This window comes from Lactuca sativa, chromosome 2, assembly GCF_002870075.4.
Source record: "Lactuca sativa cultivar Salinas chromosome 2, Lsat_Salinas_v11, whole genome shotgun sequence".
Taxonomy (NCBI): domain Eukaryota; kingdom Viridiplantae; phylum Streptophyta; class Magnoliopsida; order Asterales; family Asteraceae; genus Lactuca; species Lactuca sativa.
In genome coordinates, this window is record NC_056624.2 from 210,593,249 (window position 1) to 210,608,718 (window position 15,470).

Here is a 15,470-nt window from a genome sequence, read left to right on the forward strand (position 1 = left end):
TGTGAATAACAATTCGTGTAATTTATTCTTTATTATTCAGTAAGACCATCCGTTATACCCACTACATACCACATATGTGGTGGGTGCCACATCAGCACCACATTCCACTATCACTAACACACCACTCCACATCATTATTTTTATTTTTTTTAATTCAAAAATACAATAAAATTACTTTTTTTAATTCAAAAATTACAATAAAATTACATTTTTTATAATTAAAAAGCATTCATTTTTTTAAAACTATTTTTTCATTAATTATAAAAATAAAATAACAACTTTAAACTACATTACTTAGTTAATCTAGAAAAAAAAACATTACATTAATAAGAAAACGAACAAACATACATATAAAAATCCTAATTGTCGTTCATGCTATGTTGGTACAAATGTTCCGCGACATCTTCTCGAAGATTGAAACACGTTTCACAGTTATGAATTTCAACAACCCGCTCTAAAAAAACATTCGTTCCGGGTACGAACTCCTCAATTGGAACGACAACGTCGTTCGGATCATACGTGCAAATCGCTCGACCTTCATCTTCAATAATCATATTATGCATTATAATACATGCTAGGACCATTCGTTTAATTCTTTCTTTATCCCAGAGTCGTGTAGCATATTTCACTACATGCCATGTTTGCTTAAAGACTCCAAATGCCCTTTCGATATCCTTTCTCGCCGATTCCTGTTTTCTTGTAAAAAATTTTGCTTTTTCACTTCGAGGAACCGAGTATGCCTTCATCAATGCAGAATAATCCGGGTATATCCCATCACCAAGATAGTAACCGTATTTGTACGCGTGCCCGTTTACTGTGAACGTCATATCAGGTGCTTTGCCGGTCCAAATATCGTTGAAAAGTGGAGACTGGCCAAGAACATTAAGGCCGTTGTTAGACCCTGCTACTCCAAAAAAGGCATGATATATCCACAAATCTTGAGATGCAACAGCTTCTAGGATGATAGTTGGTTCACCTATATCTCCTCGAGTGAACTGACCACTCCATGCAGTTAGACATTTTTCCCAAGCCACATGCGTACAAACAAGACTGCCAAGCATACCAGGAAATCCATGCCTCTCTTCATGAGCCGGATATAATCTCTCAATATCACGTTGAGTAGGTTTACGCAAATATTCTTCGTGAAAAACCTCATAAACACATGCATAAAACCAATCTAGACATTCAACTGCGGTCCTCTCGGATACTTTCAAGTATTCTTCAGATGCATCAAATGCTATACTGTATCCAAAATACCTAAGAGTAGTGTAACACCCGCAAATCTGGGCTAGTCAAATTAGAGGCAATAGGGGTCGAAAACGACTTTTCGACAAAAGATTATTTAGAATAAATAATCTTAATCAAGTTGTAGAGTATGTTACAAGGTTTTCGTACATATAAAGAACGCCGAAAACCGAGTTATAACGAAGAAGTTATGACCCGTTGAAGTTTCGCGACGGAACCGGCACGATACCGAGAAGCGTAAATAGTGAATTTACGATAGAGCGAGATTTAGCCTTAGCGATCTAAACGAAAGTCGTAGAATATGTTAAACTAAGAACATCGATAAAAAGAACGCCCAAATCTGACTTCGTATGAGGAAGTTATGATTTTTTCTAAGATTTAGCATAGCAGTGCACAGCCCGAAATCTGAATTTTAGATCGGTCGATTTTTAGCCGACGAGATCTAAATGAAAGTTGTAGTACTCGTAAATACCAACGCGTGGATATAAATAACGTCAAAAACGGAGTTCGTATGAACGAGTTACAAATTATAATAGCATATTTACGTATTAAAATAAAGTATAAATCATATATACGTACACATATATATACATATGTATATATCATTAGAAAGGTATCGACGATGCGGTCATTATAAGACTAATGTTGAGTTCTTTCGACATTAGTTTAGTGCAAATATCATTAAATCTATTTAAAATAGTATTATAAAGGGGTGTTTAGTTGTTTATATAACTATAAGGTCATTAAGTAATTATGGAGGGTAGTTTTTGTAAATTCAGTTACTATAAATAAGAGGCTTGGGCTCTCATATTTCTTGCACCATTCTCTTGATTCAAGAGTCTTTCTCTCCTTATCCCCCGAGCATTTCGGTCCCTTGTGATTCGACTTCTCTTTCTGTAGTTTTAGTATAGTAAGGTGAGCGCTGAAGCGCTGCACGAATCTTTCTTAGAAAGATTCAACGACGAAGTTCTGCCCCTGCAGAGCCCGACTCCTAGCTAAAATCCCCTTGTAAGTAAGTTATGCTTACCCTATTTTTAATATAGTTTATATTTAAAATTAGTATTGTTATTATAAATTTATAATAAATATTTGAGCTATTATTATGACTTATATAAGTGGCGTTATAATATATTTTTAACTACTCGCGGTACGGGGAATCTGGTTTAAAGGGCCGCATAGGGTTGTTGGATTTCAGAAGTGATATATGCCAAAATGGTCCTGCCCTCCGGTGTTTTATGTCTGGCCCCTGTCTGTACATAGTGGTTGGAAAGTATTGTTTAAACGCTTATATAATAATAATAATAAGACTAATAATTAGTCACGGTAAATATTAGACTAAAATCTAGTGGTAATAATACTAGGTTTCGTCGAAGGAAATTATTTTAAAGTAAACGAAGCGCTGTCCGAGTACCGAGTCACCACCTTCTCAAGTGAGTGCATAGTTACTTTCATCTTACACATAGATATGAAGTATTTTATTATAAATTTACGTGCTATGTGTGCATATTGTCTAAATACTTGCTGTCTATGCTGGTGAAAGATTTTTATACATGTTTTAAATGATGTAAACTGTATAAAGTATTTTATATCTACAAGATATGTTGGGTAAAACATGGGTAGATGAATGATGATGGATAAAAGCTGAAATAGAGGAACATTAGTAGTACGGACCTAGTGCCCTATAGGTATACATTGGCAGCAGTGGACCTAGTACCCTATAGATGAGCACTGGCAGCTGCGCCACAACCCGTAGATGATTTAGATCTACGGTAAACGTCCTAGCAGCTGCGCTCCAAGGATAGTATCGGCAGCTGCGCCTAATAGGGAGCCTTATGACCATGACAGTAGTGTTTAAAGGTCAATACCGGCAGAAGCGCCTCATAGAAAATGTCCTAATTCTGGCAGCTGAGCCTAAGTGACAATATTAGCAGCTGCGCTTGACCAATGTGTCATTGGCAACAATGGACTTCATGTTGTTTCCTTAGGATGATCCTTAGGAATGAATGAATGAGAAATAGCTGATTCTTAGGGTAGATCCTTAAGAATAAAGAAGATAATGGGGATGGGTAATTGGGTTGATTGTTTGATTGTTTAAACATAATAATTATATTATTGTGGGTTGAAAACCCTATGTACTCACCAGGTTTCCCAACCTGACCCACTCAGTTTATTTATATCACAGGTGTTGATATGAAGTGACATTACACTGAGAGATTTAAAGAGATGTAGATCACTAGTGTAAATAATTGTAAGTTCTGTTTATGCTTATGTTTCTGTATTAACGATGACATCCCAAACGTTTTAAAATGAAATAAATACGTTTCTTCGAAAATGTTTTAATAACGTATTTACCATGTTTTTCTGGGAACAAATTCCGCAACATTTTTATAAAATGAAGTACTCTGATTTTTATAAAGCATAAACAACATCGGTCTTTTTTGGCCGCGAAAATGGGGATGTCACAGTTGGTATCAGAGCATTAGTTTAAGCGAACTAGGAATATGGATTTATTTCTAGACTTAAACTTAGAATGCTAAGCGATGATTGTGAGGTGTGAGCACTAGCTTATTTTAGGAATTGTGCCTAAAATGCTTGTATGTGCTAAATGCTTTGTGCATGATATGTTGTTAATTGTTCGGATCTATGGTCTGTTGCCGACCGGATCTGGAAACCTTATGTGTTAAGGATTCTAAACGTACGACTACGGTATTAGAACTAGCATGTAAACGTTTCGGAGTGATAAGAATGATTTAAACGCCAATCCTAAGTAAAGGTCTAGATTCACCTTATTCGGCGTATAGATCAAGATGGCAAGAACCCGTAGCAGAAACGTGAATGCAAATGGGAACCGAGATCAACCCCCAGCGATTGAGCAAATACCGGTTGTGGTAGCCGTTGCTGAGCCAATAACGATGGCAGGAGTGCAAGCGATGATCCAAGCAATGTTGGATCGTCAAATGGAGGAAACCAGACGTTTGCTCCAACAAAATCGAGAGGAAGCGACTATTCAGATCGAACAGCCCAAGTTGAACGAAGGGCAGACTGAGGAAGGAAACTACAGTGGGACTGTTGGTCAAGTCAACCCACCAATAGTTCGACAAAACAACCAAGATGACGAAGTCGAGAGGAATGGATGCAAGTACAAGGATTTTCTGACTTGCAAGCCATCGACTTTCACTGGAAAGGAGGATCCGATCGGGGTCATGGATTGGATCTCGGAGATGGAATTAGCTTTCATGACGTGCGGTTGCAAAGGGAAACAACAGACCACGTTTGCAGTGCGTCAATTTCGAGGAGGTGTTGTACGATGGTGGAATACCTTGGGAAAGACGTTGAGCCCCAATGAGCCCCTGCAACTAACATGGGTAGAATTTCTGGTGCATTTCAAACGTAGGTACTGCTCAGCCCAAAATCTGCTCGAGCTAGAAAACCAATTCCTTACCTTAAAGAAAGGAAGCATGTCTATTGATGAATACACCAACAACTTCATAGAGAAGATGGAGTTCGCCTTACGTCTTGTTCCGGATGAGCTGACAAAAATTGACAAGTATGCAAAAGGACTTCCATGGGAATATGCAGTGCCAGTGCGTCAGGCACCTACTTTGGAGGCAGCTATCTGGGCTGCCAAGTCGGTTGAGGAGATGATCAAGGGAAGAGCCGCCAACAAGACCGAGGTTGGCGAAAAGAGGAAGTTTGAGGGGTCTGCGAAGCCCGATGAGAGAAGCAAATCAAGTACCAGGAAGTTTAGAGGAGGAGGGAGTGAAGAAAGATGGTGCGAGAAGTGCAAAAAGAAACACTCTGGAAAATGCAGTGAGGAAGTAACTTGTTTCAAGTGTGGGAAGCATGGTCATTATGCCAACGAGTGTAAATTCAATAAAAGGGTGTGTTACGAATGTAATGAGGAAGGACACTTCAAGCAAGATTGCCCAAAGAGAGAGGGGGCTACAAAGCCAAATGTGCCGCCAAAGCCAAAGGCGAGAGCATTTCAAATGATCCTTGACGAAGCAGATGACAATGCGAGGATTCAGGAGTGACAACTTGACATCCAAAGATCGAGTTATGAGGTAGCCATAGAATCGTATGATGTAGCCTGTTAGAGGCATATTCTAGGGTGAACTTGAACACCTATGTAATAGTTTCAAGGAATAATAAAAACCTTCGTTTTGATATCTGATGTGTTAAGCTGTTATATGATTTTCTTGTGTGGTGACTTGGAAAACTGTGGGACAATACCTGAGACGAGTATGAGTAGGTGTGAATGGTAGTAGAGGCCTATACTACCGGAAGCACAGGACTCCTACTTCGATTTCTTCTAATGCACCTGATGATATCATATTCTGTGGAAAAGTGATTTATACTTCAAAAAATAACCAATCTTTAAACCCCAAAAAGAAAACAGATCATGAGAACAAAACAGATTCCAAGAACAATAAGAGGAGTATCATGGGCCGGAATTCTAATTCTTTCTCGAGCTTCTCCAATGGTCATTCCTCTTTAAGCACTTCACGATTAAATTCCTTTCCTATCTTATAGAGAAAGAAAAAGGATAATAAAAAGAATGACGTGTTACTCCAGAGAACGACAAAATTGGCATGTCCTAGCAAGTCATGGTGGCAGGTTTTTATGTTTGGATCCGGGAGGTTTCCTATGAAGATGGAGTTAAGTGACATAAGAAGTAGGCAGCTACGCAGGAGTCACAGTGGTGAGGAGGAGAAAATTGATGGAAAGCAGTTGTTGGGGTTGATTAGAGTACTGGGTTGCGGTGGTGGATTCAGTGATCAGATGACGAAGGGTTAACTTGGCTACGTTCCTTCTTATTGACTAGTGCATGACTTGTAGAGAATAATGCTTAGGCTATGGGGAGTGGTCACACCAACCCCATCGGAAAAGTGCTGCCACATGTGCGCCACGTCAGCTTCACACCCAACCCACCACCAACCCACTAAAGATTGGAAATGGTTACCATTCCACAATATTCTTTTTATTTTTTTATTTTTTTAGCATTAAATTAATTAAAAATCATAATTTATAACATAAATATATATTTTAAAAACATAGAATAATAAAATCATATTTCAATAATTAATATATATATATATATATATATATATATATATATATATATATATATATATATATATATATAAGGGTTTACTTTAATTTAATGATAAGTATAAGGGTTTAATGAGCTATAAAAAAACATTTTCAGGTACTATATATGTAACTTCAATTCAGGAAAATTTGAATGAAAGTGACGTTGCTGATGCTCTTTATTTCTGATTGGTCGTCTTCACCACCACGCCACACACAACCCACTCCCCTTGGGGGCGGTGTTCACGCGTTTCCAAAGTATACACTTCAGCATCCCACGCGTGGAATAAACACCACTTCGGATAGCCTTATTTGGAAATTGCTTGCTATAGATGAGAAATAATAGGTTTTAATGATAACGTCGTATCCTTAATTATAACTAAATGACATATTGGATCTTACATATTTATGAAAGATCTTATCTTTTACAAGTATAAAATCCCACTTACAAGAGCACAAAACTTTTTTGTTTTTCCTTTACATGTATCTTGAATTTATTAATATTTGTAAGGGTTGCATCTTTTATCGTGATTTGAAATAGATCAACGGATTACATGTATTATATATATATATATATATATATATATATATATATATATATATATATATATATATATATATATATATATATATATATATATATATATAGGGTTATATAGGGTTTGGTTATTTTGTTTTCACTATTTATTGTGTGCTCGTATGATTGATTCTGGACCAATCATTTTAATTATTTTAAGAAAGTAATTAATGCATATTACATGTTGAAGATATAATAGGTATTAATTACATCTTCAGCATTTAATATGCATTAATTACTTTCTTAAAATAACTAAAATGATTGGTCCAGAATCAATCATACGGACACACAATAGATAGTGAAAACATTTGAACCTAACTTTCTCTCTCTCTCTCTCTCTCTCTCTATATATATATATATATATATATATATATATATATATATATATATATATATAGACTTAGGTTCAAATGTTTTCACTATCTATTGTGTGCATGTATGATTAATTCTGGACAATTTATTTTAGTTATTTTAAGAAAGTAATTAATGCATATAAAATGCTGAAGATGTAATTAATATCTGTTATATCTTCAGCATTTAATATGCATTAATTACTTTCTTAAAATAACTAAAATGATTGGTCCAGAATCAATCATACATGCACAATAGATAGTGAAAACAAAATAATCTAACTCTCTCTCTCTCTCTCTCTCTATATATATATATATATATATATATATATATATATATATATATATATATATATATAGGTTCTTGCGAAAACATAAAAGTAATTTTATACGAAAACATAAATATCTTGTGAAAACACGAAAACAGATTTATCTTATAAAAATCAAACACATGTACTATAAAAAATAAATTTATTAGCACTAAATTAAAGATAATAAGTTTACATTGGATCGTATTATAATAATATAGATTTAAAAACGTTTTTAACAATTACTTTTTTTTTCACATCCTTAACCATTTTTAAATTCACGTTTTCATAATAAAAATGTCAAAAATCATACTTTGCTAATATGAAACAATTTCTCATATATTATCGATTATCATAATGTATTTTAAAGTTTGAATGAATTATTGTCCAATATATATATATATATATATATATATATATATATATATATATATATATATATATATATATATATATAATTTAGAAAATTTATATTTTATATTTTATTTGAATATACTGTTTAATGTTTTTTTGTTTGATATTTTGTTAGTTTATTTTTATTTTAATGTTATGTATGAATCAATATTTCTAATTATTTTGATGTTTTGTTCGAATACGTTATTGATGTTTTTTAATTTTTTTTTATTTTTACTTTTTGTTTGTTTACATTTGTTAAAGCAATCAGAGACGTAATATAACTTTTACCCCATAATTCATAACACAAAGTAGATGAAAAAGTTACTCACCTTCCATGTTATTTTGTAATTTTTTAAACCACATACTTATCCTGAAAACTATATAAACTATTTTGTTTTGGTTTAATCATTGTAAATGTGATCAAAATGAAACAACAATAATGGTCGATATTAACATAATATTAATCATATTAAAATAACTCTTGTTCTTAATATTTATTACTTATAATTAATAACTAAACACATAAAATTATATAATTATATAATTAATAAGTTTTGGGATTCTTGAATATAGTTACGTCTTTGTAAACCAAGTTGCATAAAGTGAAGCTTTTCACTTTGTTTTATATTAAAAAAGTTTATTTGGTGTATTTCCTTCAAAGAAATTTTGAAAATATGATATGTTATTTATGTTAATAAATATATCTAAAATGCATGTATATGTTATTATCTATTTTTGTAGTAAAATGAATTTCTAAAATTAAAGTAGTAAAGTTAACTTTTAAAGCATATATATATATATATATATATATATATATATATATATATATATATATATATATATATATATATATATATATATATATATATATATATATATATATATAAAAGTATTAAATTTTAACCACGTTTTGAATTCAAATATTTCTCATCAAATCTCCTTATATTTCTCAGCAATTTGATAAGATTCCCTTAAATCCCGGATTCATTCAAATTTTGAACCCTTTTAAATATCCTTAAATTTAGCATGTTGATTCAAATATCTCTCATATACATCTTTGTTTCCTCCTCTGCTATAAAGCCCACCGTCCAGGAACAGAAAATGACTTCATCTCCCGTCTTCCACTATCCCCAACCACCGGTTCTATGACACCGCTTTCTAACGTCTTTCCTTCCAAAAACGACTTCACCACAAGAACCCTAAATTACTTTTGGAAGCTCTCCCTCTTATCATTCTCTATCTTTTTTATAAAAGAAATCTAACTATTTCTAAAAACAGATTGATTATAATAATAATATTTTTTTAAGATGTCCAAATGATGAAGTTGATAGTACAAGTAACCATTAATAAAATAATATTAATTTTTAACCACGTTTTGAATTCAAATATTTCTCATCAAATCTCCTTATATTTCTCAGCAATTTGATATGGTTCCCTCAAATCCCGGATTCATTCAAATTTTGAACCCTTTTAAATATCCTTAAATTTAGCATGTCATGTATCCAAATGAAGCAGAATGGGACATGTGGTAAAAAGTTCTATATTTATTAGGATTAGGATATATATATATATATATATATATATATATATAACGAGAGAGAGAGAGAGAGAGAGAGAGAAAGATGGTTAGATTCATGTGAGACTATGGATGAGCATTTGGACCAGGGAACTGGCCGGAACCGGATAGAACCGATCGGGCCGGGACAAGGACGATACCTTGTGGATTTTTGGAACCGAAAAAACTGGAATCGTATGTTGCTATTTTTGAGGACAGGTTCCAACATTGAAGAAACGACAAGAACCGGTTGGAACCGGGAACCTATAGAAACGGCGATCCGGTTCGGTTCTTAATTTCGGCCGACTTCGGTTCCCGGGCCCGATCTGGTTTGGGCCGGTTCTAGTATGGTCGGTTCCTTTGCTCATCCCTATATGAGACAATCACATTTTGTGAGAAATGAGACGTAATCCTAGCAATTTATTTTGAAGATAAAAAAAAATATTTTTAAAATGAAAAATAAATGTAAATTCTCGATTTTTTGAATATTATTTTTGTTATTTATTTTATCCAAAAAAATTAAATAAAAAAATTACTGTTTTTTTTTTTTTTTCAAAAAATAAATGAAATATTCTAGTAGAATATTATATTGTAAATATTCAAATCGAATTTTTAAAATATTAGAATATTCTACTAGGATATTATACTATAAGAATTCAAAAAATTCTAATAGAATACTAAAATATTCTAACAAAGCTAAAAATTCAAATAAAATATTAGAATATTTTAATATATCCATCAATTTTAGTTGAATATTAAAATATTCTAATATTCTAAAAATTCGATTTGATTGTTTATAGTGTAATATTTTATTAGAATATTTAATTTATATTTCGAAAAAAAATAGTGATTTTTTTATTTAACTTTTTTATTTTTTTATTTTTTTAATTTTTTATTGGATAAGTTAAATAACGAGATAAATATTTAAAAAAAGAATTTTTAGATTTGTTCTATTATTTTTCATTTTTCATTTTTTTAAAATTTTCTTGATTTCCAAGATGAGTTATTAGAATCTTGTCCTCATGTCTCACAAAATTAACATTATCTCAAACTAACACCCCCCTCTCTCTCTCTCTCTCTTTATATATATATATATATATATATATATATATATATATATATATATATATATATATATATATATATATATATATATATATATATATATATATATATATATAGGAGGGTTATGCGAAAATTCAAATAATTTGCGAAAACAAGAAAACAAGAAAAACCTATGATATTGTGTCACCTCAACATTTTATTTTGGAAAATAATTCATCCAAACTTTGAAATACATGATGATAATCAATGATAGATGAGAAATTGTTTCATTTTAACAAAGTATGATTTTTAACATTTTTATTATGAAAACATGAATTTAAAAATGAATAAGGACGTGAAAAAAAATAATTATTAAAACTGTTTATAAATCTATATTATTATATCACCATGTAATGTAAAGTTACTATCTTTAATTTATTGCTAATAATTTTTTTTAAGTACATGTGTTTGATTTTTATAAGATAAAATATGTTTTCATGTTTTCGCAAGATATTTATGTTTTCGTATGACCTACTTCTTTCTCTCTCTCTCTTTATATATATATATATAAGGTCCAGATCTGGTAGGAACCCAAAAATTAGAAGGAACCGCGATGACTATTCTTTACTAATCATTTCGTCTAAAGCACAAACGTCAAACCCATTTATTTGGTTGTAACGCGTTCGTACGCGACGTACGTGCATGGAACATAATGCACGCCGAACGTCCATGAAACATTATTTAAATGAGTTTTCCTATTCCTTTTCATTTATTTTGGTATTTTTTTCATTTATGTTGTTTTTTTTCTTTTTTATTAATATATTTTTTTTCTTTTCCGTTAAAAAATTCAATTTTTTTCTTAAATGGGTATATTCTTTGTTTTAATGTTTTTATATATTTTTTTAATATTTCTTTTGTTTTTTTTTTAATTTTTTTTTATTTTTCTTTAAATTATTATTTTTATTCTTTTTTTTTTTTAAATATCTTTTACATATTTAAAATCAGTAGGGGGGGGGGGGGGGGGGGGTTATTATTATTATTTTATTATTTTTTTATTTTTTAAACTAAATATCGGTTTAAGTTTTTAATGCTTAACAATTATAAAATTTTAAATAAGAATAATATTAAGGATCATAATATTTTCCATTCATACTTCTTTTGAAACATATTATTTTTGGATTATAAAATTTTGAATTATAGTATTTTGAATCGTAACGATATTATGCATCATACATTTTTGGATTATATTAATCTGAATCATATTAATCTGAATCATTTTAATTTGAATCATAATATATTAAATTAAATAAAATTTTTGTTCAATGCAACGTTTGGATCATTATAATTTTTGAATCGTTTAACTTTGAATCATCAACATATAATAATTAAGGATCATTAAATATTTGAATCAAAATATTTTTAGAGCATAACAAGTTAAAGATCATAAACATATTGAATAATAATATTTTTGAATCATCTCTATTTGAATTATATTATGTTCAACATTTTTTTAAAAAACTTTTAATGTTTTAAAATCAAGTTTTGTATCTAAAACACCTTATTTTTTAATAATTCTTTTTACAAAGTCATTAAAATAGTGAGTAGAAGTATTCTTTAAATTTTTATAATTTTTAGAGAATTTTTTTTCTGAGATTTTTTATAACTATAAAAAATAAAAAAAAAATATATATTTTTAAAAGTTTCATGATTATGCTCATTTTGTAGAAAATTACATTAAAAAAACTTTGGATTTTTCAGATTTTTTTCATAAAAAAAGGTTATGACTGAAAAAGTAAACGGGTGGAAAAACCCACCAGCCAATAAGGATTTGACATTTGTCATACTGAGGTTGGTGCACATGTCAACTCCTGGAGAGACTACATGGCTGAATTTTGATCTTTTTCATTTTTCACTTAATAGTTTTGCTTTTGTCAATTGTACCTTCAAAACAACTAATCTTCTCCGAAAATTATCAAAATCTCGCAATTTATTATGAAAATGCCATATTATCTCGCGAGATTTTGACGGTAAATAAAATCAAATCCGAACCATTTATTTTTTCAATCTTAAGACCAAAGATTATGCTCACGGTTCCTACCATTTTTTGAGTTCCTACTTGATCCTACTTGATCTACTTATATATATGTAGATTCTTATTCTAATAAAAAAATATGTTTATTCTCTTTTTGTAATGTGTCAACTTATTAATCATCTTAATTGATTTTGAATTTTGAATTTTAAATTTTAAATTTTCTACTCTAATTACATTAAATTAATAACAATAAATAAAAATTAAAATAAACTTAATACATATTATAAGTTGATATAATTTCACATATTTATTTAAATCAACGATTATAATTTTATAACTAAAAAATATCTTTTAATTAATAATTTATTTAAAAAAAGATTGATTAATAATTTTGAGTTTTTACTATGAAATTTTAATTAATTTTGTAACCATGATTCCTACAGATTATAAACATATATATATATATATATATATATATATATATATATATATATATATATATATATATATATATATATATATATGTTTAGGTTTTATGGAAAACAAAAAACCCTAAAAATGCATAAAAATACTTAGAGATCACAAAACTTTTTTTTTTTTTGAATTTTTTAATGAAAAAATCGCATGTTTTTAAATAAATTTGTTGATTTTTTTTTGAAATTTTAATAAAATAATTTTTTTCAAAAAAATTGATTTTTTTGTTTCAGTGAATTTATTAAAAAACCTGCGATTTTTTTTGTAAAAAAATAAAAAAAAAAGTTTTATAATCTCTGAGTATTTTTTTATGCGTTTTTATGATTAAATAACCCTTTAATTCCTACCCTTATTTATATATATATATATATATATATATATATATATATATATATATATATATATATATATATATATATATATATATATATTACACCTATGAAATATAGCTAACAAGAAAAAACAAAAAATATATATATAATTACAGAAAAAAGGTAATAAAAACCACCCTTGGTAGTTTTTTTTATCATCGTCCTTTAATTCCTACCTTTATATGTTCAAATCCAATAAAAACTCTATTAAATTTATTTTTACTTTCACTTTCAGAAAAATATTTTTCAATGATCTACATCATTTACTTAGGCTAAAGATTATGGTGTTATCTTTGCATGCTAAATTTTGGTGTCATATAAATGTTACATAAACTTTTGTTATTTTTATCAATTTTTTGATCTATGGGTAACTTGAGGTGTCATCCTCACCTATCAACTTTTTTTAAATTAAAAAAAATATATAACACATAGTTTAATACTATATATTATGGTTAAATCTTAATTATTATTCATATCTGATGAATTACTTTTATAGTTGTTTACAAATCAAATGGTGTAGGAGGAATATAATGGTGAATGTCTGAAAATCTTTGAAGTAAATCAAGTTAAGAGTTGAAGTTTAAGAACCTTAGATGATTGCAATGGAAATATAATGCAAAACAATGTAGTATAATGTGGTTAGGTACCTAAGCTTATATAAGGTTGTTAGGTATATTCACTTTACCCATATATATATATATATATATATATATATATATATATATATATACATATATATATATATATATATATATATATATATATATATATAAATGTTCAAATGAGAACCACTAAAGGTTAAGAACCTAAGAACCTCCTATTTTTAGCTATTTTGTTTATTTTTTAAAGTTTGATAAATAACAAAACACAACAAGGTTATAATAGTCTTTTAAAAAACTTATTCTTAAAATCATATCTGATGAATTACTTTTATAGTTGTTTAAGAGAAAACGTAATTCTCTCATCTTCTTCAATAACCTCTGAAGAACACCACCACCACCATTGCCGCGCGACAACACCACCGCCGGAGGCAGCCCCACTGCCGCCACCATCGCCGACGGCATCTCCACAACCGTTACTTCTCTTCATTTGTCACAACCTTTGATTACCTACGAAAACACCTACATATGTTGCCGGAACTTCAGATCTGGAACCACCACACTTAGATTTAGATCTACTATCACTTCTTCTCCTCCACCACTACCCCGATGAACTGTTACCGCTGAAGAAGCCAAACAACCACCAACAAGACCGACCTCCTTCGGTTCCACTCCTCTCTCTAAATGGAAAAAATGTATCAGATTTGGAGAGCAACAACTATCGTCTGCGTTAAACCACCGTTAGCACCTCCGATGTCAGACCACCACCTGAACATCTCAGAACAGTTCATTTTTTTGTGCATCGTGCTCATGATTTTAGATCTGATTTCTTCAGATCTGGTTTGTCTTCTTCATGTCTTAGATCTGCGAAATTTGTTTGTTATTTTTATCTGTAGATCTAGATCTATGCGATCTCTGGCAAACAACAACCACTGTTTTTCGTGTCCGGTGGTATGTTGACAAATTCGTGAATTTGTTGACTTTCCTTGGCGCTTTTTGCTCATATCTGGTTAGATATGAGAGTCTGATGGTTTTCTCTTGTTTCTGATAGTGTTCCTAATCTAGATATGTTCAGATCTGGTTAGATCTAATTGAATCTGAGTTTTAACAACTATAATCTCTTTTCTCAAGTGTTAGTTTTGTGGTTTCTATCTGTCATTGGTGTTTCCTTGCGAGATTGACAAGCTTCATGTGCTTTTTTGTTCCAGATATGAAGGATATCACATATACACTCATTTTATTACTTTTGTTCACATATTTTTAGTATTTTCACTCATTTTTGTTCTTCCATAGCTTGTGAAAAAAAGTTTTTTGTTGTTATTTTGAGTAAATTCTTCCTCGGTTTTTCTCTGATGTGTTGGTTTACTTCATATCTTCATTGGTGTGCTTTAAATATATATCAAATATGTTAGTTTACTCCTAATTTGT

At 30.0% G+C, this 15,470-nt stretch overlaps 1 protein-coding gene across 1 annotated transcript; it reads right to left on the reverse strand.

Annotated features, from left to right (window-relative positions):
• Nucleotides 1–359: 359 nt before the first annotated feature.
• Nucleotides 360–14,507, reverse strand: LOC111888271 (uncharacterized). Its single transcript, XM_052769053.1, has 2 exons — nt 14,422–14,507; nt 360–1,242 (listed from the first exon to the last, which is right to left on the reverse strand). The coding sequence occupies exons 1-2, from the start codon at nt 14,505–14,507 to the stop codon at nt 360–362; spliced, it is 969 nt and encodes a 322-aa protein (XP_052625013.1).
• Between the last annotated feature and the right edge of the window lie 963 nt (nt 14,508–15,470).

Coding starts and splice junctions, on each gene's coding strand:
- LOC111888271 (XM_052769053.1), bottom strand. CDS start 14,507: ATGCCGTCGGCGATGGTGGCGGCAGTGGGGCTGCCTCCGGCGGTGGTG. Junction 1,243..14,421: donor GGTGGTGGTGTTCTTCAGAG/GTTATTGAAGAA, acceptor TTTTGGATACAG/TATAGCATTTGATGCATCTG.